Here is a 25,424-nt window from a genome sequence, read left to right on the forward strand (position 1 = left end):
GGGTGTGCTAGAGTTAATTGTATTGAATAGTAATGCATTGTTTGCATATTTTATATGCTTTTAGATAGTAAGAAGCAAAGCTAGGCCTTATGCCACATACACCCAATCACCCACAATGTCAAAACCACTTCTCTAATTTTGTGTAGTTCCCCCTCGTGCAGCTTTGATAGTTACTTATGACACACTGGGATGTGAGCGTAATTTCTCTGGGGTGTCCTCTGGATGTTGGCAGGGAATTCTCTGGGTCATCCTTGGTTTGGGCTCATCAGTTGGCTCCTCAGTCAACTACTCAATCCACGCCTTGGACTTGTTTTATTCTTCCTTAAAACTTCCCTAAGTACTTTTTGCAGTGTGCTGGGTTTATGGTGAGGGTGCTTGCTCTACAGCAATGTTTAGGGTGCAAGGTTTCAAAGTAACATCCACATGACATGCCATGTAATAAATGCTTTCCCAGAAGAATAATTTGTCAGTGTTACCTATAGTTTGTTGTAGTGGTAAGAGTTGGTGTTAGTCTGTTTTATTACTAACCCTTAGATGGTGTTAAGGTTTTCGTCCACTGTAATTTCAGAGTTAAAAAAAAATAAAATGTAGCTTTTAGCACTTTTACCTAAAATAATTCTTATAAACATTTTCCCAAATTTCTAAACTAAGACTGCCACTCCTTTTTTGTCTGACTATAAGACTGAATATGGCTCCTGCAATCTCACTGGAAACATGTTCATTTGCACCTCTCAGAATTGTCTTTAACAAGTTATGAGGCCTGTGTGTAGCTAAGTATAATCTTACTCATGTATCTATCCTTTGGGATTTTCAAAGCACAAATTCAAAGCATGACAAAGGCTTGACTTTAACTAGGATTAACTGTGTAGCTATCCAACTTGTAAGGACCTTTGTACCTACATCTCTTCCTGCACCTGTTTAATTAGTTAATACAGAAAAGTGTGACAAGACAAGGTGGCTGCTTCTGTGACTCTTTTGCTGCATGTAACAGCACCTGTAGAGCAGCTGAAATAGTGAAAAACTTGGAAAAAAACACATTGTGGTCACTATTATCCCACAGATGAAATGACAGTCAGAGGGGATTATTATGAGGTCAGTTTAAACAGGCCTGCATGCTTACAGTTAAAGGGGATACCATTATAAACTCACACAACAGCTCCAAAGCTTATGGCAGTAGATTAGTAGCCTGGGTAATCTTTGTCACATGATGTGCTTCTGCCTCTGGACTGTACTTCAGCAATTGGCCAACCCAGAGAACCTCAGAAATTAGCAGTCTGAAAGAGCAGGAACTAGCCTGTATAGTGAAACACCTATATCTGTTCAGACTCACCATAAAAATTATGGCACACTCTGTTTTTGCTGTGAATCCCACTGTAGAAGCTGACTATTAAAGGTATCTTTGTGAAATATAAAATCACTTTTAGAATATTTTCTCTGAAAGTAAACTGTTTTCAACCTTTAAAGGGACATGTTAGGGACATGCTGTCTCTTTTTGTGTGTAAAAGCTTTAGAAAATATTAACTGAATAATTTTTATTTATTCTCTGAAGAATAGAAAGTCTTTTGCGAATCTTCCCCGAAGGGTTTTAACTGTTGAACGGAAGTAAACTTCCAAGAACGTTTTGTTTTGTTTTGTTTGGTTTTGTTTTGTTAGACTTTCAGATGACCTCTGGGGAGTTTTGCTGCTGAAAAATATGACCTTCAGGAAACGTTCCAGGAATAGTGAAACATTACATGGAACTATAGACTCAAACTTTTTTTTTAACAATACATAAAACATGATATAATATAATCAGTTCTCAGAAAGTGGATTGTGATAGTAATGGTAGTCTTTTTCTCATTTCAAATATGCTTAATGGCATGTTTCTAAAAGCAATATTGCCAAAGCATCAAAGTGCAATTCTTTTTCTTCCTATTATAATTATTGCTATACACCGATTTAATGTCGGTCTAATTGTTTAAAGTTCTCATTCCATAATTCTGTTGCAATTGCTTTTACTTTCACCTCTTTTGCTGTACGTCAGTGGAGTGTGTTCAAACGCATCATTTCCTTTCTCTCTGAGCTCTTAGCATTTCCGAGGTGTGTATGAACGCAGCATGACGCCGCCTGTGTGGTGGCTCATTACATTATCTGGCAGCCGGAGTGGCAGCGGACAGAGGAGAGGGGATCCCCGGGATTTTTACACTGAAGCCAGCTAAACAGTCGCAACAGACAACTTAAAATTACGGGGGGAATTCAGCCAAGATCCTCCTAGACTCTGTAAGTTCGCGCAGCGTTATTTCATTAGTATGTAACGTAATTTAGGGTTTTTAATTTTCAATTAAAACATGACGACGACGGAAGTTTCTCTTTCGGTGTTAGCTCAGCTAACCTAAGTTAAGCTAGCTAGCGTAGCTTGATCTCAGCTAACGTGCAAGGTAATAGTATGTGTGTCGCTCAGCTACACATACACACACACACTTACGTACTGAGTGCACCAGCTTCGAAAGTACAAAAATATTAACCAAACTTCCCAGCAAAACTTGTACATGGATGCACTGATATTAGTAAATAATGTAAGGGAGTGTGTTTATTCACCTAGGTTGAAGCTGCAGAACGCTGAGGTAAAACTGTCATTTTCTGTATGTAATTAACGCTCGATTGTTTGTGAATAAATTTATCGACTGTCTGCCATCAGACTAGTGGCCGGGGAGATAGCGTTAGCAGGCTAACTTAGCTCCCTTAGCTAGCCTTGTAACACTAGCTGCTCACTTGAGACGAGGTCGGTTTCATTGTCTGTCGTGTATCGCTATTTGCACAGACATCGGTGCTACAAAAATCACACTTTTGCCACAATATTCAAAGGAGCAAGGGCTGCAGGGTTGAGCTTATTTCCTCTAATTTCTGAAACTGATGATAATCACAATGGGCTGTTAGCTCGTGATAGTTAGCCGCTGGTTTAGTAGCCGGACAGATGGACAGGTTGTTGTTGGCAAGCCAAGTTAACGTTAGCATGCGATAGCTTGTTGTTGTTTGATGGGTTAGTTGAAAATGGGCAGCTTTTCTTTTGGGCAAAGTTGAGTCACTGAAGTTTATGAACAGCATAACCAGTATTGCCACCGGATAAGGTTAAACCTGCTGTGTCTTTTTAAAGGCAGATGGGCATGGGTATGGCTTTATGAGCCATTGATCTAAGAACTTTGTCAGATTAGCTCAACCGTGAAAACCCTTTTTATGGAGGCGTAATGGTGGACGGTAATGCCTCCGTCGGGTTGGTGTGTCCACGACAGCTTGGTATCAAACACCCACACCAAACCGTGGTAAACTTAAACGCCTACTTTTCTTCTTTTAAACCGGAATAGGAATGTTTGTGTAAGTCAGATAAAAATCATACCACTTAATGTATGACATGAAACGTCTTACAGTCAGGTTAAGGGCACACTCTCCAGCTGCTGTACCGTTCATTTCCCGTTGAAGTCAGGCGTTTAAAGGCGTGCCTGCTATTTTAATAATTTGAGGATAATTGTGAGACGCTTCTTAATTATCAAGCCTCGCAGTCACGCTGCCTGGTCTTGGTGTCGGAGACTTCTTTATGCTTAAAGGGGGGCCTTATCCTCAGCAATCTGGGAACTGTGGGTCATGTTATTCCAGTGGGTAAGTTAGTTTTGTTTCACTTGACTTTGAGGTGTGTCTCCTAAGCTGAACAGCAGTGGGCATTTATCCCCACCTTTGTTGTGCAAGTAGCCTACTGTTACTGCAAGCAAACAGTTGGCACTCTTGGCTAGTGATTTTTTTTTTTTGCGTGGGGGGGGGGGGATCTTTTATGATGGCCAAGGCCCATGATGTAACTAGACAGGCATGACTCGAGATCCTCTCATATTCTGCCACACAGGGATTGAACCATTTTAAGATACATGTCTATTTTCCACCAACCATAAATATATTTTTGCTTTTGCCATTTTCAAGGCTCCAGGGTGCCTTGCTTGTCTTTGTCATTGTTAAGTTTATTGTGGTTAGAGTTAGCCTTGGAGTTTGCTGGTGTCTGGAACTTAATCTTATTGTAATAGTTTTTTTTTTCCCACTTGTGAATCTGTGAGTTGTTTAGCATGAAAGTAAAGCATCAGAATACAGTTTTTGCCCGTGGTTATGATCTTTTTAATGGTTCCAAATGAAGAGTCTTGATTTTATTTGACCATCCTTAACATTCTATTGTGAATTTATGGTAATCACGAAAACATTAAAAGGTATTGCAGCCTTTTTAATGATGACAATGATGACAATAGACAGTAAGTTACAGAAATTAAAGATATTCTTAGTCCTCATCCTTAGTCTTTGTTCTAGTGACTTTAAGCAATACATCTTTTCAGGGTTGTATGTCTGAATTCTTCCCACTTTCCATATCTGACTGAGGTGTTTAAGATTAAAAGTGTTTACATTTTGAACATTTTCATCTTAAAACAAGAGATGTCACTATACCAGAAATGTACTAGTTGGTACCAACACCAGTAGGATTACACGATTCTTGATGCCCAAATTGATACCAAAACAACATTATTAGCGCTGTACTGTAATTTGCTTTTCTGCTGTGCTATGTGTTTCAACATTTCCATGTTTCCTTTCATTCTGCTCCATGTGTCTGTTTAACTGTTACACAAAGATGCATTGCAGAGTGGAGGAGAGAACATAAATGCGATTTGATCGATTTGATTTCACTGGTGCTATAAATGCGTAACTTTTCTTGATTCTTGAATGCCACAAAAGCAAAATAACAGATCCACACTTTAATTTGGCAGTAGATGACAGCATCCCATTCAAAAGGTATGAGAGGTGAGGAAATTAAAGACTGAAACATGTACATCTGCATGCAGTTTAAAGTTAACAAGTTTAATCTAAATGCTTTGATTTTTATGGCCCTTTAATTTAGTTTCTTATTGGCTAGCACTTGTTCACTGTCTGATGCAGTCTTGTTTTTGTGGATTTTTTTTTTTCCTTTTTTTAAATAAATGTGCTGTGTGACTTTTTCCCTCTCCTGGCATGCCTGATTAGCATGCTCTTCATGTGCTTCCTGTTTTATAAATTAAGCATTGTTTTTTACTCTTCTCTGTCTCTCCCTTCACCTTGCAAGAGAACATAAGTGCAGCTGAGGTCAGAGGCAGGTACTAGTTTGCATGTCGTAAATCTCTACGTAGTGAGAGAGGCAAAGGTGTGGCTTTACATCTGAGGTAATTCAAGGCATGAAATGTCTCAGATGAGAGCTGTTTTTTTTTTTTTTTTTTTTTTTTTTTTTTAATGAAAACACAAAACAAAAAATTCTATATGAAAGAATATATGATTTGATGAACACAGATTCTTTTTTTGTTTTTTAAATGGGCTTAGTCAATAGCTTCAGAGGATTGTTAATAGTATCTCAATCACCCAGTGTAACAGTTTAACGCAGCTGTCAGTCAGGTTTAGTTTGAGGCCAGACATTTTGAGACGGCTAACAGGAAGTGCTGGTGAAACTATGAAGTCTCAGTAGAATCAGTCGCCTATCTGCTGTCAAGCATTGTGTGAATGAAAGATCAGGAAGTGTTGTTTTATTTGTTTTTGTCTCAGTGATGTCATCAGAGGTAATCTACTCACAAGTGAGTTAAAGATGTCAAATAGTGAAAATTGACATCCTGTGGTGTAGGAGTAGTTCCCTTTGCCATCTTGCTTTCAATTCTTGACAGTCTTGCATCCTTTGCTTGCTTGCCACAATAAGATTAATTTTGCATTGTTTTTCTAAAGTGTTTTTTTTTCTCCATAAATCTGAATATTTTTAAGCTCTTCTAAGAAATTGTCTTTCTGGTAGTTGTGCTAGATGTTGGAGAACAGGCATCAACATATCAGCCAGGGGTTCCCACCCAAAGGCCTTAGGGAATTCTTTGGCCTCTGTAGAGGAATCCTGCACTGTTTGAACTGAACGATTTCTTGTTTACCCCGTTGGACTCCATCATGCATATGTTCTTGCAATGAGATCACTCAAACAGTTTAAAGTACAGTTAGTTGACTGATAAGTTTGGCACTGTGTTTAATGAAACTAACCCATTTGACTTTTTAATTCCACTTTAAACTTTATACTACATGATGAAGAAAGAACCTTGAGATGAGTGAGAAACTAAAATGTAACATTTCAGTTTCCATAATAGGTTTTGTATTGTATTGTATTGTGGCTTTCAGTATATTCCTATCTCTACTTAACATCTCTAAAAATAACTATTTACTGCATGGCCATGTGGTATTGAGTGAGAGCGTCCAGTTTTGCTTCTCTTCAGTGTTGCTGTGTGCTACAACCACATTTCCTTACTTTGAATTCATGCAACACTTACAGTAATATGCGTTTAATGGAGGGGGGGTTTCCCAGACACTGGATGCTGCCTACATGTAGCACATGCATGCTGTCTGACTGGCCACATCCACAACTAAACATCCTAAGTTAATTTAAGGTTAGGTAATACTTAATTTTTCTTCTGCAACCAATCATATTCTCAAGACTTTAAGATGCATTTGGTATTTTTACTTAGAGTATCTAGTAACATTTCAACAATGCTAATGGAAATAATACTTCTCTTTGATTGCCCATGAACACTATGTTGCCTAAAACGGGTACCGCTTCCATTATAAGGAAGGCAGTTTATGAAATACACTTTTTTCCTTCTCAGGCTGGCTCCTACAGCTGGTTCTATTATGGGGGCAGGGTTAAAGTGACAGTTCTCGAACTCTGTGCATCAAGCAGACCAGCTGGCAACTTGGATACATGTTGCATCAAGGCATGAGTCCAAGAGGGGACAAATGATTCTGGCTGCCTTCCTGCCACATGGCTGAATTGTGAATTCTATGTACATGTCATTTCATTAGTGCACTATCTGCCTGGCATAAAAATAATCAAAACAAAGGTTAATAACATTGGCTGTGGAAGTTTGAACAGTGTGGCCACTTACCCAAATTATGATTTGCAGAGTCAGGTTTCTCTAGTAGATATGGATCATGTTTGTAAAGTCCCATCTGTGGATAGGGATTGTAAAGGGAGCAGGATGAAGAACCAGATGGAATTTACAGTGTAACACCAGGTAAATGATTGTAAAAGTGGTTCTCAAGTGTTTGAATTTGTGTCAGAGTACTGTGTGATGGTCCAAACATTGTCTTATCCCACATCACATTACATAAAAATTAAGTTATCTTCCCAGAAGCTCAGTGTCATTCCTACTTCATTCTTTTACATCCTTATCACACTCTTTGAACATTCAGGCAGCATAAAATTGATGTGACGCAACAGAAACATATGCCACTAACATTGGTTAAATGTCATCTTATTTGCAGATAATCCTATATCAGTCCACAAAAGCCAGTATAGGTATGTGTTTTGGGAGAAATATTCCTGGATCCCTACCTAATGCTGCCAGCTAACATCAGAAGGCTTTCTTTTTTTTTTTTTTTTTTTAAACCACATGCTTAAACATACTGTCAAGTCATACTTTGCTCCTAGCACCTCTGAAAGTGCTTCACACAGCTAATAAGGCAGGCAAGACATGAGAGATGCATGAAAGAAGATCTTAACCAAAAAGTGTCTATTCCAACTATGTATACTGCTTTGGACATGCTTACTGGTCAATAAATGAAAGGGAAAAATAATCAACTTAGTCAACTAATCTAAAAGTGAGAAAACATTGTCAAAATTGAACGCAGTCAAACAGGAGATTAACCCTTGTACCCTGCAAGTCGTATCTGTGTATTCAAAAGCCATTTGAAACTGTTAATCACATGCTTTAACATCTTTGTCGCGCTTTTTTTTTTTTTTTTTTTTTTTTTTTTTTTTTTTTGGTGTCACATAAAGGAGTGGCACCAGAGTGAAATTTTAGTATGGAGGTCTTTCACAGAAGTCAGGTGTTTGATACTTCGGGATAACACTTTTGGTGGAGTATTGCTTAAAATGGCACGCTTTAGTTATGAGTATTTGTATGTAGGTTAAAAAAAATATAATGATTATATAAAGGATAATGATAGGTTTACCTTCAGTTTAAAAGGGCACTTACCCATATTACTTGCACTTATGTGAGCTGTTTTAAATGCAAACTGCATGCAGTATATCCTAACTGCAACATGATATTGCACAGCTACATGTGAACGCCCACGCCTCCTGTCATTTAGTACTTTAATGATATTCCTCCCACCTGTAAACAGACTTGTCATAGCACAAGTAAAGAAGAATCTGACCAAATATGTGGGGCCAACTAAAGAGTGACGAGATACTGGGTGTGGTTTAAAAAGTCGAACAGACATGCTTAACGCCACACCTATTGTGGATTCTGGGTGTGTTGATGCTGTAATTTTGAATGGGTCAACTCGGGAAAGATTTTGAATTTGAATCCCTTTTCCACCTCTAGGTGTAGACACGCACACACACTGTAAGCAGGGTCAAAGACGTATGCTAACCGAATGATATCGCTGGGGGGAAAAAAAAAACATACACCAATTCATGGTGATGTGAGAATAATCCAGGAAATGGACTGGTTGAATTCACAACTAGCAAGTGGTCACCCTTTGCCCTTGCACCACCCTAATCTATTTCCAGTATTGAGAACAAGTGTAAAGTGGACAATCTGTTGTTGTGTGCTACTTTTAGACTTCAGTGTCATGGAGTGATTCTTCTAACGAAATTGGGAGTTCATGTGTGAATGTGGTTTATATCCTTTTTTTTCTTCAATTAAAACGTCACCATCAATTAGATGCTGGATGATGTAGGGCTGTTTGATATAACGATATATATCGGATGACGATATAAAAACGTCTATCATTTCATTTTACGCTATCGTTTGTTTCGTGGTGTCGTAAAATAAACTGTTTACGGCAATATTTTTTCATCGTTTTGATGGTTTTTCTCTTATATCTAATAAGAGAAACCACACTACGGACGGACAAGCGCCTGTTTTTATGCGTTGTCGTAAGCAACAACGATGGTAAAACCATCGCGTGTCCGCTTGTTTATTTTCTACATAAACCTTTCACAAATAAGCTCAAGATCCTGTTGAGACTTTTCAAAATAAACTGAATCACGTGAAAGAGTATGCAGAGTATTTACGGATGAGAAGCAAAAAAGGCCTGTCAGGTGCTAAAAAATAAACCTTAGACTCAAACGTTAGAACAGGCTTTTCCCTGCAGCACGCTGTGTAATAAATACTCACAAAGAAAACGGCAGCTGTTACAACTTATGTCTAAAAATGTATCGTTTCATGCATCGGTTAAAACACTTGACTCCAGGTACACTACGCCCAGCTGGAAACGTCGAGCTGCCTGAGATTCACAGAATTTACAGAAAATGTTAAATTTTTGTGATTTATATCGTTATCGGGACGATAGATGTCTTATATCGGGATATGAGATTTTGATCATATCACACAGCCCTAGGATGATGGTTGTTCTTCCAAAGGTAGAAAATCCTTGTTGTACTGGTTTAGTTTTAGATTCCTGTCCACTAAACAAGTTACTCTGGAATATCAGGAAAAAGAGACAGGATATGGGTGCCATTTGGGTGTTTTTGAACTTCTCCTTTTATTTATATCATTCAATCAACAGGGCTAACAAGTTCTGGCACATCAGCTATCATACCCATTCATATAGCATTTTCATTTCAATTAATTACTCTTTCATTCCAAAGACTAATTAACAATAGTTTTCCTCCATGCTTGACATATGAATGAGAAGGTTAGTGTGGTGATTGTGTTTTGTGTAAGACTTCAGTTTTTCTTTTTCGATGCTGTTCTAGTCATTCACATAACCAAATCTGTAACTGCCGTGCGCTATGCCTGTGCAAATCTTTGCTTCAGATGCGTTTTCTTTCATGTCTGAAGTGCAGCCTGAATGTGCCTACTGACATTTTGATTTCTCAGCTATACTTCAAAATGTTTTATTTTCTGTGGTTTCCTGTTGTTTGAACCCCACCTAATCAAGATCTTATGAAACCTGATGATTTGCTTTTCTAACTCAGAAGTATAGCTACTCAAAAACCCAAATGTAATTTACCTGGTTGTGTTCTTCAACATTGTGCACAGATGTTGCACTCAGGTTGTAGATTTTGGGACACTGTATTTTTTATTTATTTATTTTTTTGAGCACCCTTTAAGCTCTTTCCCCCCTCTGTACTCTGGGCACTTCCTGCTACCATTCATTTCTGAGAAATGTAATCTGATAGCAGTCTGCGTGTGTCCTGGCCCTCCTTCTGTATGTGGGTATGTGCTTCTGGTTTTACAGGATTATGGAGTAACCATTTGGAAGCAATTTGGCTGAAATTGGAGATTATCCCTGTCTAGGAGTTTTGAAAACATTTAGTGATTCCTTTTTATTATAGAAAGTAAACATTAATGGTTGAAAATGTATCCAGTAATTTTGCGATTAGGAGTTTGAGAAGACTGCTTAAGCATTAACTGAGATGTTAGTGTTTCTTAGACTTTCATGATTTCGATGTTCTTGTTGCTTGAGGCTCTGCATATCATTTTCTGTTAATTGTGTGAAATGATTGCTCTTTATTTATTTTTATTTAATTGCACATTCTGTCTGTGTTTTCTTATCAAAATCCAGATGAGATGTGGGCAGTGAGAATATGTGCACTTCTTATTTCTTAGCGGTCTTGATGAGAATGCATGAAAAAGTGTGTCTTCCTCATACAAACAGCCATTCTGTGTCTGTGTGTGAGAGAGATCATGTACAGAAGTCTGTTTTCCTTTACCTGGACTTACCGTTGTTGTCCTTGTCGTCATGTTGCTGAGGGAGAATCCAGGTGGAGACGCACAGGGCTCTGTGTGGCTCTGGTTCTCACTTGCGCGCACACACAGCAACACACGCACTCACTCAGAAGCAGTCTGGCAGATTCAGGGTTAAAGGCTTCCATTTTGTTAGGTAACACCCTAATGGTCTGATCTGTCAGTGGCGTTAAAATGGCAGGGGCTTAACCCTTGGCGTTCAGGACATAACCAGTAGGGGCATACACACACTTACGGGCTGGCGAGCCTGTAACAGAAGAACTGAGGAGAGTGTGTGTGTGTGAGTGAGAAAGGGAAGGGTAGAGGGAAGGACGAAGAGTGTACGTGTGTGAGAGAGAGAGAAGACAAGGAAGAGTATTTTTCACTTGGGTACAGTGAGATTATGGCTCAGCTAACCACACGCGGTCTGCACCCTTCTCCCTCCCCCAACCATGGCACCACCTCAGCTGGGTCCCTGCCCCCACTCCTAGCCTGGTGCACAGATTAGCATAGGTAGCCTCATCTTTTGTTGTTGTTGTTGTTATTATTATTCCAAAGATTATATAGATCCTGAAGGAAAAGGGAGGTGCCATTTTTGAAAATATGTTTACTTCTTCGTTAATTTTTTTTTAAATAAAGTTTTTATGATGGCATTTAGTAAGTAATTGCTTTAATTTAAGATCATCACTTGGTCATATCTCACATTATGGTAACTGGCAGTTTAAGTTTAATATTACAAAGGCCAGGGCCCATTAGCTACATATGAAACGGTTACTGATTGGCTTTTATTGCACAGTAATAATCTATAGTCGTATTGCTTTTATTGGAGAGTATAATTGTTGTTTCCCCTTGTACTGAACCCTAAGGACACAATTGAAAAGCCCCAGTTTTTTTTTTTTTAAATGGCTGTTAATGTGTTGCTTGGCTGAGTCCATTCCCAGTGGGAGAGATCATTATAGTGCTGGAGATGAGAGGCTAGCATGCTACCTGAGGGTATGAGTCTTTGCCATTGATCTGTCCCTGTGAACTGCTGGGCACAATAGAAGCTCCGACTGAGAATAAAACGTGATGTGTCAGTCCAGGTCACAAGATTTCCATTGCTTTTACGCAACTGTATTTTATCCCTCCGCACTACATGCCCAGATAGCAGGTTTATTGTTAGCCTACATGGCACTTGTGCAGAATTGTGCATGTATTGATCTACACAAGCCCTTTTGGTGGCATTTGAGAAGCAAATGCCTTGGCACAAAGATTTTAATTTGTTTTATAATTCAAATTGTGTGAGAATCAGAGATATCCGGTCTCACTCACTTGCGTTGTTTTTGTTTCAGTCCAAAATCTACTTTGCCCTCAGGTCTTATTATTCTGGGGGAAATGAGAGAGACATGCATCCACTCATCCTCTACAGTCTCCTGAGAAAAACAGACACAGATAACTAATCACTAGCTGGTGCTCATCTAACCTCTTCCTCATTTTCTTGTCATTTCGGTTTTTGTTGTTGGTAGTGCCCTTTAATATAAAAGAGATGAATCCTCATGATGTTGTTTACACCAGCATGAATGCATTAATTGTAAAGTGCTGGGTCAATATCCATGTTAAATGAGTAGTTAAGTAATTGTCCATTGTATTTAGCCTGTAATTTCTTAAAAAATGTGTTGTTGGTTTTTTGTTTTTGTTTGGGGGGGGGGTTGTTTTGTTTTTTTAGATCTTAATGTTTGAAATATGAAATGGACCCCCTGTGGTCTAGCCATGTCCACATATGTGTTACTTTGTAATTGGCAGTTAGGTCTAACTGGCAACCAACCATGGTGAGTGTCTGAATATCAAAACTTGTAGGCTACAAATAAATGGGTGTTGTACATCCTTTATTTATGGTCTGTGGCAAAGACATGTGGATAGTGCATTCTTAACAAAGTGCACTGTTTTTAATCTTGTTGGGTGAATGTGTTCTTCTTTGGCAGCAAATATTTTACTAACCTAAGGGCATAATTGGTTACCATTTAAAATTTCTGTAATCTGAGCTCAGACGAAGACTTTGCAATACCGTTTTGGCAGATAATACTGGTTTAAAGTTTTACGTCATATATAGGTGTCATATGACAATATCAGTAATAGAATGCACAAGAATGAAACAAGTCCAGGTATGTCCGAGAGTGAGAGCCCCTTCTTAGAATCTTGAATATGATTTAATAAAATCATAATAATTTGTTTCTAAAAATGCTTTGCTAAATATGCAAAATAATGTCTGCTAAAAGTGGGAATGACAAACTATATATAGTAACAGTGATCGGCATACTTGCAGCATTTTGATCAATGATTTTGGACATGGATGCAGAACTGTGTGTGAATGTGAGAGTGAATGAATAGTGGTATTGTAAAGCGCTTTGAGGGGTCCCGAAAAGCGCTATATAAATGCAATCCATTATTATTATTATTATTATTATTATTATTATTATTAACTGATAGTCTTGGTTATGCAGTCCCAGGTAATGGGACTTGTGGTACTGGTTTCCTTCAGCCATCTCCCAATGGTTTTGCTGACTGGCAAGTCAGACCTGTTTGTAGGACTATATTGTTAGTTTCAGTTGATTTTACGTAAGTGATACATGTAGCTGTGGGAACATGAAATGTGCACTAAGTGCTAATGGTTAATTGATCAAAGATTTTTTTTTGGGGGGGGCAGTTAATTGCAATTGCTCATTCCACACACTAATATCCAGCATAATCCGAATCTTCAGATAGTCTGTCATATTGTGTTATAAGTGAAGCTCTTGGATGCATCTTATGCAATCCTAATTTGATTTATTAGAGTGTTTATTTTCTGCCTTTCAGCCCTTTTGACTGTCACTGGTATAGATAGACTTTTTCCAGGCCTCGGTGGTAGTGAAGAGGTGATGCAGCTCAGATCCTACCTGCTCAGTAACACCTGGTATTTGCTTGATGCTCCCCTGAGTCATATGCTATCGAAATGGTTGTGGATAGTGCAGGTGAAGTGTGTTGCTTAAGACTAAGCATGATTGGGTTTGATACAACAATGAATATAAATTACTACCAGTTAGTCTCAAGTGTATACACAACACATCACATGTGCATGTAGAACCGTTGTTTTTGCCCCCCCGTGTTGCTTAGCAGCAGTGCATCATTACATTAACTATTCGATTCATGATGCTGTCCATGTCTTCTGGGACAAAGGTAGCCATGTGTCTCTAGTTGGGGAAACAAGGAGACACATCCATCTTAGTGATGTTGAGATGTGGCTGCACTGTCCCAAAGGAATATAGTCATTTTCTATGTTACACGGTTCACCACCACTGTTAAAGTGCGAGCAAGGTGCAACTACCATTTTCACATCCTTACTGCTTAAACTGTGATTTCTGAAGCAGTGTGTGTGGTATGTATACACCCACACGCAAGCTGTCATCTCTGGCAGATAAATGGCCTTTGTGTCCTGTGGTGGTACGGCAGGGCACATCTGTCTTTGCTGCGTACCAGAGGAGAGTGCAGACGTATGCAAACAAACCTGAATTTTTAACTGCACTGTATGTATTTTTATTTTGTTTTTAATATATTTTTTGGCGTACTTTTTGCTAACATCTCAGCTCAATGTCTTGCAAAGAGTCAGGGATGCCTTTGTCTTAAAATTAAATTTGAGCCAAATTTACAGAGATGAATTGTTGGAACAAACTGCAGTCTTGGGGAAAAGTGTTTTGTAGAAATTGCTGAAAAGCAGTTTCATATTTCCACCTCACAGTGCAGTTCTTTAAGTGGTATGTTTTACAGCTGGAATATTCATAAAGAGATGTTTGTATACATTATAGTGTCTTTTGTGGAATTCCTCTTTGTTACTTTATTTTCCTTTTGTCCTAACAATGTAGCATGTAGTAGGGAAAAAATATATAAAATATTATTAGTGAATTACAGGCAATGGCATGGTTAGGAAGAATATCTATGCAATATAATGTGATATTACTTAAGTAATACAGATAACGGTTCAAAAAATTGGAAGAAAAAAAAAAACCCTAAACCTCAATTATCTAGGGTGAGTGGCTCTGGTAGGCAGCATGCGGCATTTTGCTCGTGTAGCTTGGGTCTATTTGCCTCATTAGAGTGATGCGTCAGGTCGCAGAGATTTAACTAAAAAAAAAAAAAAAAAAAAAGATCAGTCATGCAAATGAAGTTGTGTCGAAGTAGATGCCCCAGATAAATAAAATAAGGCGCTACTGTGTTACAAATAATGTACATTGGGGGAATGTGATATACTGTCGTAATTATATCACAGTATTTCAAGAAAATGTGTTTACATTTCTGATGATATCGGGTGGGCATTGATGCTTGCAGGAACCATGAAGTGCGTTTTCCATCCTTTTTTTTTTTTTTTTTTTTTTTGCGCTGCTGTCATTGATAACTCACTTGTTAATTTGAAGTGTGAATCTACTGGAAGGTCCCAGCAGCAGCAGCTATTACTCGCCTCTGATCAACTGATTTTTCCATTACAGTTGAGTACCACCCAATTTGCGCGGTCTTCGTTAAAGCAGCGTGGTCGAGTGTTCTGTGACGTAATTGGTATGCGACACGAATGCTACAAAGGTGGACATTGAATCCATAATATACCCGCAGCTCAGTCTGTGGCTTTTTGTCATACTCTGAGACCACAGCATTGTCTTTTGTAGCCATTTCCCTTGTTGCTGGGTTTCAAAAATGTCAGTTTTGATTTTCGTGAACGAAACCCTCTGATGACACATCGAGTGACGCCACTGCATCAGCCAGTCGGTGGCATGGAGGACGTCACATTCACATTTTAGTACCTGCTCAGATCGCTTTGGAACCCCAGTCAAGCAGGTACTATTTTAGTGCCAGGTACTATGACCCACTTGAAAACCGTGGCGAGTCGATCCGAGTAGGTACTAATGGAAAAGGGGTCATAGAGTGCAATAGTAGTGACCCAAAGTAGTGTATTCCCTCTAAATTTTAAGGAAAAGCACAAAATAACTGTTGAACACTTTAGTTTAACAGTAAAGTAAAGCTCCACTATATTCTCACATAAACTGAAAAGTATTTTCTGACTGGGATTTTGTATCTGGATCAAGTGTTTTAGTCATTTGCGTAAAGTGCTGCTTTTCCACCACATAACCATGTCGGTAATTTCCATTCACCGTTAGCTCTTCCTGTTATATGGAGTGTAGCTAGTGAGTGCTCCAGCAACGCGTTGTAGAGTTGTTTGTTTACATTTGGGTTGAACATTGCCAGCTGCCAACATCTCCTCTTTTCTAGCCCATTTGTATTTGATGGCAAAACAAATTTGCTGTTTTCACCTTTAGCAGGAGCAGTTTTCTTGCGTATTTCGCAAAGGTTGTTGAAGTTGTCCTTTACTTAAGTTGTTAATTGTTTTAGGAGGCTGACACTCAGCCTTTGCTCTTGTGGCTCCCTTAGACATGCCCAGGCTTGTCTTGTCATTGTGTGCGCTAGGGAGTGCATGGCGAGTGCATGCTATAGCAGTGATATTGCGATATGATCTTTTTTGTGTTGTTAAAATTAAAAAAAAAAATTACACTGGCATTGTCACAGATGATATGTGGCACAGTCCTACTGTACATAGCGATTCAGCTGTAACTTAAAAAAATCATATGGTTTTATTATTAAATGGTCCAATATGGGTAGAGGACAACAACCAAAATCTTTCAGCAGATAAGACAACCATTAAATGATAAGATTCTCATTTAATGGTCAAATATCAGCTAAGCAATCAGATATTATATTATAAGTTTATAGGTTTTTCCTGTCATTGGAATATCAGTGTTTATCAACAAACATAGCACAGTGCACATCTCATAAGCTGGGAACAAGTTAATACCTGAGTTTACATGGAGTCACAAGACTTTGTTACAATACAAATTATGACATGTCGCAGACATGTGTGACTAACAAATAAGATGCCCTGTGGTTAAATATAAATGCACCCAGTTAACTTTTATGCTGTGTGTTAGTATAATGCATAGTAACTTAATAAACAAATGTGACCTATTCAATAAATGTGTGAGAATTAATTTGGGGTGTGATCATCCTGTGAGTGAGCCAGCATGGTTAAAGAACCTGTTTATACCTTAAAAATGTAGAACTAGTATAAATAGTTCTGAACCTTAAAAGGGATTGAGTACCAGTTCTAAAATAACCACAGATCCTATTAGCCCTAGTTTGATAAGAGAGCATTTAGATCCAGACTAAACAATGGAATGTAGGTGACGTATGCTCTGATTGTGTAACATACAGTGACAGCGGATGACCATGGGTGTTCACTGGGACAAATCAAAAGATATTTAATTTTATGTACTGCTTTTTCAGTAGTTGTTTGAATAATATCATTTTGCAATGGCAGGTCAATTTTTTTCTCTGTTGGCTTAAGACATTAAGATACTAAATTTTAACTATTTAGTTTTTTCTTCTTAACTGACACATAAGTGAACCATGTTTGCTCATCAGCTCATCATCAGCTGATGAGCCCCAAAGCATTGCGGTTCAAGCATTTTCTTCTCCTCGTCTACTGCCTTGTTTCCTGTGCAGGATGTGCTTATAGCCAACCATCTCCCTTGCTTTATTCTACTGTTTTGTCTTGAGATTAAACCTGCATCTCTTGTCAAGCATAAACGAGTTTTAGTCTGGTTTATAAATTCTAACATTTTATGTCTTTCAAACAATCCTGGGATACAGTTAGTGGTTAGTCTAAGCGTGTCATTAGATATGCAATAGGCATTTTCATGATTTTGGTCTGAGGACAGTTCAGTCTGTCATATTTGAAACTTTGGATACATGAGAGAAAATGTTTATAAGCACAAAGTGCTTAATGAATACGTGGCCTACATTGGTGTGGTTGGTGTCAGCGTTGCACAGTGTTGGTATTATTTTTCTGCTGTGTAATGGCTTTTTCTCAGAAACCTAAGTGGGTCTCTCATCGTCTGCTGCAACTGTACTGAATGAGATTAAGGTCAGCATCTGGGACACTGGCAGTAGGAAAGGAGATGCCTGTATTAGATATTAATATTACATTGTTATCATTTTTAAACTCTACATTTTATAGACTAAAAATCCATTTAAAGGTGTGTTCTTTTTATAGCATACTTCTACAACTTATATTGACATATTTCTTGCTTATATTTCATGGTATAGGAGTGAGTGGAATAAAATGTGATTTATTGCTTAAAATCTTCAAACAAATGTAACTTGATTAAACTTGATTGGCAATAGGGCTGTTCGATATAACGATATATATCGGATGACGATATAAAAACGTCTATCGTTTCATTTTACGCTATCGTTTGTTTCGTGGTGTTGCAAAATAAACTGTTTACTGCAATATTTTTTCATCGTTTTGATGGTCACTGTAGTGGCTATATTAATTTCGTAACATTCTCTCTTTCCCTTATATTTTATATAACCACACTACGGACGGACAAGCGCCTGTTTTTATGCGTTGTCATTAGCAACAACGACGGTAACAGCATCGCGTGTCCGCTTGTTTATGTTCCACATAAACCTTTCACAATAAAGCTCAAGATCCTGTTGAGACTTTTCAAAATAAACTGAATCACGTGAAAGAGCAGATTATTTACGGATGAGAAGTAAAAAAGAGCCGCCAGGTGCTAAAAAATAAACCTTAGACTCAAACGTTAGAACAGGCTTTTCCCCGCAGCACGCCGTGTAATAAATACTCACAAAGAAAACAGCGGCCTTTACAACTTATGTCTAAAAGTTTATTGTTTCATGCATCGGTTAAAACACTCGACTCCAGCTACATGACGCGCAGCTGGAAACACTTCCCGCAAGACGAGCTGCACGAGATTCACAGAATTTACAGAAAATGTTACATTTTTGTGATTTATATCGTTATCAGGACGATAGAATTCTTATATCGGGATATGAGATTTTGGTCATATCGCACAGCCCTAATTGGCATCCTACCCTGACTGTTAATCTGGGTTCATATTAGATTATTCGATTAAACTACCTCCCCCACTCTTCTCTCGTTCTTTTGCTTTAAGACAATGGCTGCTTCCAAGATCTGCTATCTAGTTTTGCCCAGCTTAGGTATCTTGAGATGTTGACCAGTAGTTTACTTTGAGATGCATACCACCATTTCTTTGTCTCAAATTCCAAAATCAGATTTGAATTAGCACATTTGAATAATCAGCCCCCACTTGATAGCGTGCTCAAGTGCATCTTATTCACTGGTCTCTGGGAATAGAGATTAAAACAGGAATAAAATATTACTTGGTTTTGTGGATTATTAGGAAAATTATGAAGGTGGCCCACAAGAAGGCTTGAGTCATAAAAATGTATGTAGTAGGATTAAGCAGCCTTGCTGATACAGTGTGTTATGTGGTATTGGCAAATCATACGAAATATTTACTTTAAAATAGTGTGGGGAAACCAGTTTCTCTAATTCTCATAGTAATGCTGAACTATAGAAAATACCGTTCTCAAGCATTTTCTTGCATGAGGAAAAAACATCCAGGCCCCATACAGCATTGGGGCAAGATCATGTTGGATTTAACTTAACTGTGCACAGTAGCATTGGCAAGTTTGTTTGTTTCAATGGCAAAATAATTTTGTTTAAAAACCCACAATTATTCAGCTTAGATTTGCTTAATATTCCTCACCAGTCTGCTGGGGCTTGCCCCCAAATCTGTGAACCTTAGCCCTACAGTAAGAGTGCACCTTAATCTGTTTGATGACTACATTTTTTTTCCACAACCAAATCTTTTTCTTTTTTTCTTTTTAAAAAAAAAAAAAAATAGTTAACTTTATTTTGTAACATTTTCCTTTATGTCTTTCTCTCCAGGGTGAGAGCAGCCATGTCAGAGGACGCAGTGCGTCAAACGCGCAGCCAGAAGCGGGCTCTAGAGAGGGACCATGCAGCTCTTTCTGGGTCCCTGGGGGACATGGACAGTAAACGTGTTAAACTGGAGAAGAGCGATGCAGCTGGGACCCCTCTGGCCCTTGTGGGATCTGGAACCGAGAGTGTCAAGCTCAAGAGTGAGCAGGCTGCTAAGGTAGCAGCTAGCATCCTGAAGGCTGGTGAAGTGAAAGCGACCATTAAGGTGGAGGTGCAAACTGGAGATGAGCCTGTTGACATGAGCACATCCAAAAGGTGAGAAAAGTAAAAAGATCAGAAAAGAAGTAATATTAACAGTGCTAATGTAGGGGCTCAGAGTTTGTTGGCTACAGGGAATGTACTCCTGTTTAGTTCACATTGTGCTGTTGCAGACATTAGTTTGTGATTAAAAAGTGAAGTATTTAAAATGGAGCAATACAGATGTTTAGCTTCAATTTAACTCATAACAGATGTGATTTATATTCATCTTTCTAAACTGAAAATTAACTAATCTGTAATGACAGTTAAATTTTAATGTTTTTGAACTTTATTACGTTAATGCCGAACATTTTAGTCAGCACAAAACTGATTTGACTCAATAATTATCGCCCACTGGTATCGGTAAGTGTTTATGACTTGCGTGTAAACTGGGTCTTGAGTTTTGCATAGTCAGTCAGCTGTCTCCAAAGAAAACAATTTTCACATATTTGCACTTTCATAAAATAGACCCTAATCATCAAAATGCAAAATTCTTTCTGTTTCTATTTGATTATGTTTAACTATTACTCAATCATCAAATGGGTTAAAAGGACAGTTGAGTTGGAGTACTCATCCACATTTTTGTGTGCAAGATTGTTTGAAAACTTCTCAAGAGTTATTTATGTATTTAGGCCCTGAAGTTCATGCTTTCATGCACAACGCAAGGTTTTGTGCTGAGACGTGTCGATTGGAGTTTCTCGTTTCTTTGCACCAGCAAGTGGTCTGACAGGAGTCATACAGGAAGTCGCTGTGTGGTTGTCGGCAGCCTGCCCCCATTTTGAAAACTTTGAGGCTCCTGAGGCCTGGGCTCCATTTTCTCCCACAGCAGCACCTGAACTCTGCCTCACACTTCACACAAAATGAAGGCTATGTGTCACAAACTGGTTCTAACTGGCCGTTGCCATGGTTTCCACGTTGGAAGGAGCAGTTGGAGGAAGGAGGGGCCAGGAGGGGTAGTGGGTGTGTCACATGACTACTCAGAGAAATGCCTGATGTCATGTGATGCGTGTTTGGTAGAGCAATAAATACACACACTGATCTGATGGCAGTTAAAGTGGAACAGGGTTGTGATTATGCTGAAAGTTTGTTGGCTCTGTCTGTGGTGCATCATAACGACACACAGGCGTCACCTTTGGCCCCCGTTTAACTCTCAGCATGCGTTTGTGCATACTCGCCGCATAACGATGATTTTATTGTTGTACTATATAGAGGACTTGGTGTGTCTTGGCAAGCTTTGTAAAACTATTACTGAAATGGAATGCAAACCACATCTTTCTTCGCCAGAGAAAAATATAGTAACTGAACTGAGCTGGACATCTTGGAAGTGTGCACGTATTCAGTTGGAAGAAAAAATAAGTTATGAACCCTTTGAAATGACCAGGATTTCTGAATCGATTACTCATAAAATATGGTCTGATCCTCATCTACGTCACAACTATTGAGAAATAAAACTTGACTAGACTTTGAAAAAAATAATCTTTATTGAAAACACTGAGTCATCATTCACAGTGCAGGCTGGAAAAATCAAGGGAGCTCTTAAATTTAGTGAGCTTCTGAGATGTTATCAGTAGATGCTCAGGAGTCTTACACAACAATGAGACCTTTGTATTGTTCCTGCTACTACAAAACACTGTTTCAGTTCATAAACAAATGTCAAATGTATCAACAACCCATTTTTATGCCATAGTGCAACATCTCAGTTAAGACGGTGTTACAGTTTCCACATTTGCAAGTGTGTGATTACTTGCTGGGGTTTGAGCAGCATAAATTAGATAAATTGAGAGGGACTGCAAGGGCCCAGTTAGATGTCTGTGCTGTCCAATATTTGTGTTTGTTTTTTTTTTTGGGGGGGGGGGGGGTGATTTTGCAGACTCATTCACATGATACACTATAATGAACTGGCTACACATGCATTTTTGAAGCTACTTCAGCACCACTTGTTCAGGGCATCTGTCAGCTGACCACATCCACAACCTAGTGTAGTCTTTAGGTCGGTGTTGGAACTCTTAACTTGGACAGTTCAAAAACACTGGTTTTCTTATCATGACCATCATCCAGCTCCTTTCTTAAGCTTCACATCATTAAATGCTCCCCTGAAATGCGCTAAACTTTCTTGATTCAGTTGAATTCATTGTTCCCTAAAGAACTGAAGGGCATCCAGGCCCAGAAGTAGCAGTTCAGCCTCAACCTTTGATCCTTTCACATTTTTAATAGTCAGAACAAGTTGCTGGTTTTGGTGTGCCATGCCCTTGTTGATCCAGTCACATCATTGCCATTTGAAGTTAACTTGAGACGTACAACAATGTAGTATTTTTGGAGAGCACAGACTTCCTTTGCACCGTCCTTCCATTAACACCATTCTTATTCAGTGTTTTACTTAGAAGGAACATGTGAAGCCAAATGTTAGCAGCTCATAGAGATTTCTGTTTTTGGGGGAAGCTTGGGTTTTGTGGTTTGGTTTTTTTTTTTTTTTTTTTTTTTTTTTTTTTCCCCCCATTGATGAACATCCAGATCTTTAGGGTGCTTTTATAGCATTTTTTTTTTTTATTTATTTATTTATTTTGTCACTTTCATACCATACCAACTCGTCTTGGTTGGGTTTTTGTTTTGTTTTTTAGTATTTTTTAATACAGAAGCAGACTTTGACAGTAACCAGAATTTGTCTAACTTTACTTTATAGCCTTATAGCTTTTGCAGACCTTTCGACCAAGTTTTTGCTTGGTGTGTTCAACTTTGCAGTTTCACAAGTTTGTCCCTAAAGCAGGCATCGGCAGCCTTCGACATCAAAAGAGGCATTTTAGCATCTCCTACCAAACAATCGGAGAAAAAAAGAGCAGCACATGTGAGGATAAATTAATTCATATAAATTTTCACAGTTAACTCTAATTCTAACCCATGCCTCGCAAAGGCAGGTTGTCGACCTCTGCCCTAAGGTGAGGCATTACTCAAGTAGTTTGCATGCATGTTAATGCTTCGTGTACATTATAACTATATGCCAATATTTGCGCATGTTGTTCTATTTGCTATTGTAATTAGCCATGGAATTTCGTTACCTTATGAGAGTCGTGCGTAGTCTGAAATGGCAGGTAGTATTGCATTGCGTTCTGAATGAGAATTCCACTGCACCTCATGACTGATTCAGCAGTCCTACAGTAGGTTCAGTGTGAATCTACAATTGGGGAAGCCGAGCATTGCAGAAACCCTGGACATTACATAACCAAGTTGGTGTGTGTTGTGATGCTTGTGTAAGCTGTTCTCAATAGTTACTAGCTTGCAGTGGTTGGTGCTCTGTGTCATTTGGCAGAGCGACTAAGTCAGTCAAGGAGCTGGGTTGCCATTAAGCTTTTGTTTGAGAGGATGAAGCTCCCACCTCTCCTCTAGTGCCTAGTTATGTGTTGTGCTGTTTTTAATCATGTTGTATAAAAAGACAAGTAAACCTATGGGGAGAAAAACCTTAGCTGTGCTTAGGGAGGGTAATCTTTCTTGGAATAGCATTTTCTAAAACTTGCAGGTTATCTCATGTTTTTTTGTTTTTTTTTTTCAAACCAGATTTTAATGAATCCTGTCAGGAAAGTACTCTTTTAGGAGGGTTCGTGTTCTCGGCAGTAGCTGAATTTTCTTTTCCCCCCCCTTTTCTTTCTTTTTTTTTTTTTTTTTTTTTTTTTTTTTTTTAATGACACCAAGTGTTTGTTGGGATTTGTGTTGTGATTGCTTAGTCTAAGGAAATGATTGTCCCATAAACAACATGGTTATTGCTTGCCTTATTGAACTGATCGTGCAATATCTGCTGAGGGTTGTTGTCAGGGCAGCTGCTGTGAAGGAGGAGTAGATGGCACAGAAACGTGTCTGGAGACAGAAGTGAACAAAAGGAAGAGAAAAATGTGAAGGTCTGAGTCAGTGAGTTGGAGTATAAAAGATGAAGAAGTAAGTAAGGATGGGGGAGGGGTGTGTGAAGAAGTAACAGAGTAAGAGAGAGTGTACACAATAGGTTGGCTCCTGGCCATGTATATTCCCCTCCCCCTCACTGTCACCCTCTCCAGTGTCTCCAGCAGACCGCCGCTCTGCTCAGCTTGTGACTCTGATGTCGGCAGCTGGGAGGGAGGGGAGAGCTGAGGCCCAGGCTGTGCCGATCTGGCTAGGCCACAGGCCTCGCCACAGAGGTAGGGGAGGGGTGAGGCCTTGTCTGAGTGGCAAACTGGGTCTGCGCTTGAAGCCCTGAAGCCTCCAGCTTGACAGCAATTGAACAATTACATAACTACACTGCATGTGTACATGCATAACTCCACAGTATGGCACTAACCACTATCACATAGTGTCATATCACAGCCCATCCTCCCTTAGTTCTCCTTACCACTGAGTCTTTTAGTACCTGACAGGCTCCCCACCGTGACAGAGGCAGATTTATTCTTCTGCCATGGTCCATGAGCTGTTAAATTACAACAACCCCCAACTTCTTATCTCCACCCTTCTGCAGACTCATGCAAATGAAGCTTTCCGCTAGTCGCCTTTGTTCTCCCTGGTGCTCAGGAAAAGCTACTTAACATTTCATCAAAAGTCTTCAGCCTTTTCTTCAATTTAAAAACAAAAAAATAAATGCATTTAATTTGGCCTTTGTGTTGTTTGGGTGCAATCTTGCTGTTGAACGGGAGCGTTCAGAAGGACTGTCGATTTCACCTTTCTTCAGAGATAATGGGTTGTTGCTTTCTTCCCCTGCCGCCATTACTCCATTATTGATCTCTTGCTTCTTTCCTTCTTGTGTGTCCTAGCACACATTCACACTACAACAAGGAAGGTAAAATTATAATTGAATACTACCATCTACTGGGTGAAAGACAAAACTACATTGTAACTGCAGTTTTTTTAACACTAAAGTGTATTAAAGTATAATACAAAGCGGTCTCTTATTAAATGATCTTTCAATATTTCTCTCCTCAGCGACATTAAGAAAGAGCGACAGCCGCCCTCGCCAGATGATGTGATTGTGTTATCGGACAATGAGCCATCCAGTCCTCTCATGAATGGCCACTGCTTCACAAAGACTGACACAGATAAACTTATGGTAGGAAAAAATAATTTATACATCGGTAACGATTCCTTTCTGTTTACTGATTTGAAACTCCATTTTCCAACTTTGTCCGAAAAACGATAGAAAAATGTATCACTTAAACAGATGCAGCAATTTTTGTTGACGCATTCTATGTGCTTTTATTTCAGTCATCTGTGTTGAGTTGGCCCAATTAATCTGTTGTGGAAAGTCCCAGCCTTATAATTGATTTCTCATTATTATCTTCTATGGCATTTTATAGAAGAGTTCACCTGAGGAAAGGGAGCGCATCATCAAACAGCTCAAGGAGGAACTAAGACTCCAAGAGGCCAAACTAGTGTTGCTGAAGAAACTACGACAGAGCCAGATCCAAAAGGAGAGCACAGTACAGAAGGTAACAAGACCTTTAACATTTTTTTGTAGTTTTATCTGTGTTATTTTTGTATGAGCCAGTAGGTACAAGTAATTCTTATCAGACAAGTCCCATTCTGATAGCCCTTTTCCACTAGTACCTACACGA

The 25,424-nt window shown here is 38.9% G+C and overlaps 1 protein-coding gene across 2 annotated transcripts in view; it reads left to right on the top strand.

Annotated features, from left to right (window-relative positions):
- Window positions 1–2,087: 2,087 nt before the first annotated feature.
- gatad2ab (GATA zinc finger domain containing 2Ab) overlaps window positions 2,088–25,424 on the top strand; it is a 30,586-nt gene continuing 7,249 nt past the window's right edge. Inside the window, exons 1-4 of one of the 2 annotated variants that reach the window (XM_084921200.1) lie at window positions 2,088–2,259; window positions 19,570–19,878; window positions 24,796–24,919; window positions 25,167–25,298. In XM_084921200.1, the coding sequence (XP_084777326.1) occupies window positions 19,583–19,878; window positions 24,796–24,919; window positions 25,167–25,298 (552 nt within the window). In that variant the 5' untranslated portion in view covers window positions 2,088–2,259; window positions 19,570–19,582. Of the gene's footprint in view, window positions 2,260–2,281; window positions 2,604–19,569; window positions 19,879–24,795; window positions 24,920–25,166; window positions 25,299–25,424 lie in introns of those variants that run through there. The other variant, XM_084921201.1, reaches the window with a different exon arrangement.

This window comes from Perissodus microlepis, chromosome 23 (genome assembly GCF_051167445.1).
Source record: "Perissodus microlepis isolate ML-2025 ecotype Zambia chromosome 23, ASM5116744v1, whole genome shotgun sequence".
NCBI classification, from domain to species: Eukaryota; Metazoa; Chordata; class Actinopteri; order Cichliformes; family Cichlidae; genus Perissodus; species Perissodus microlepis.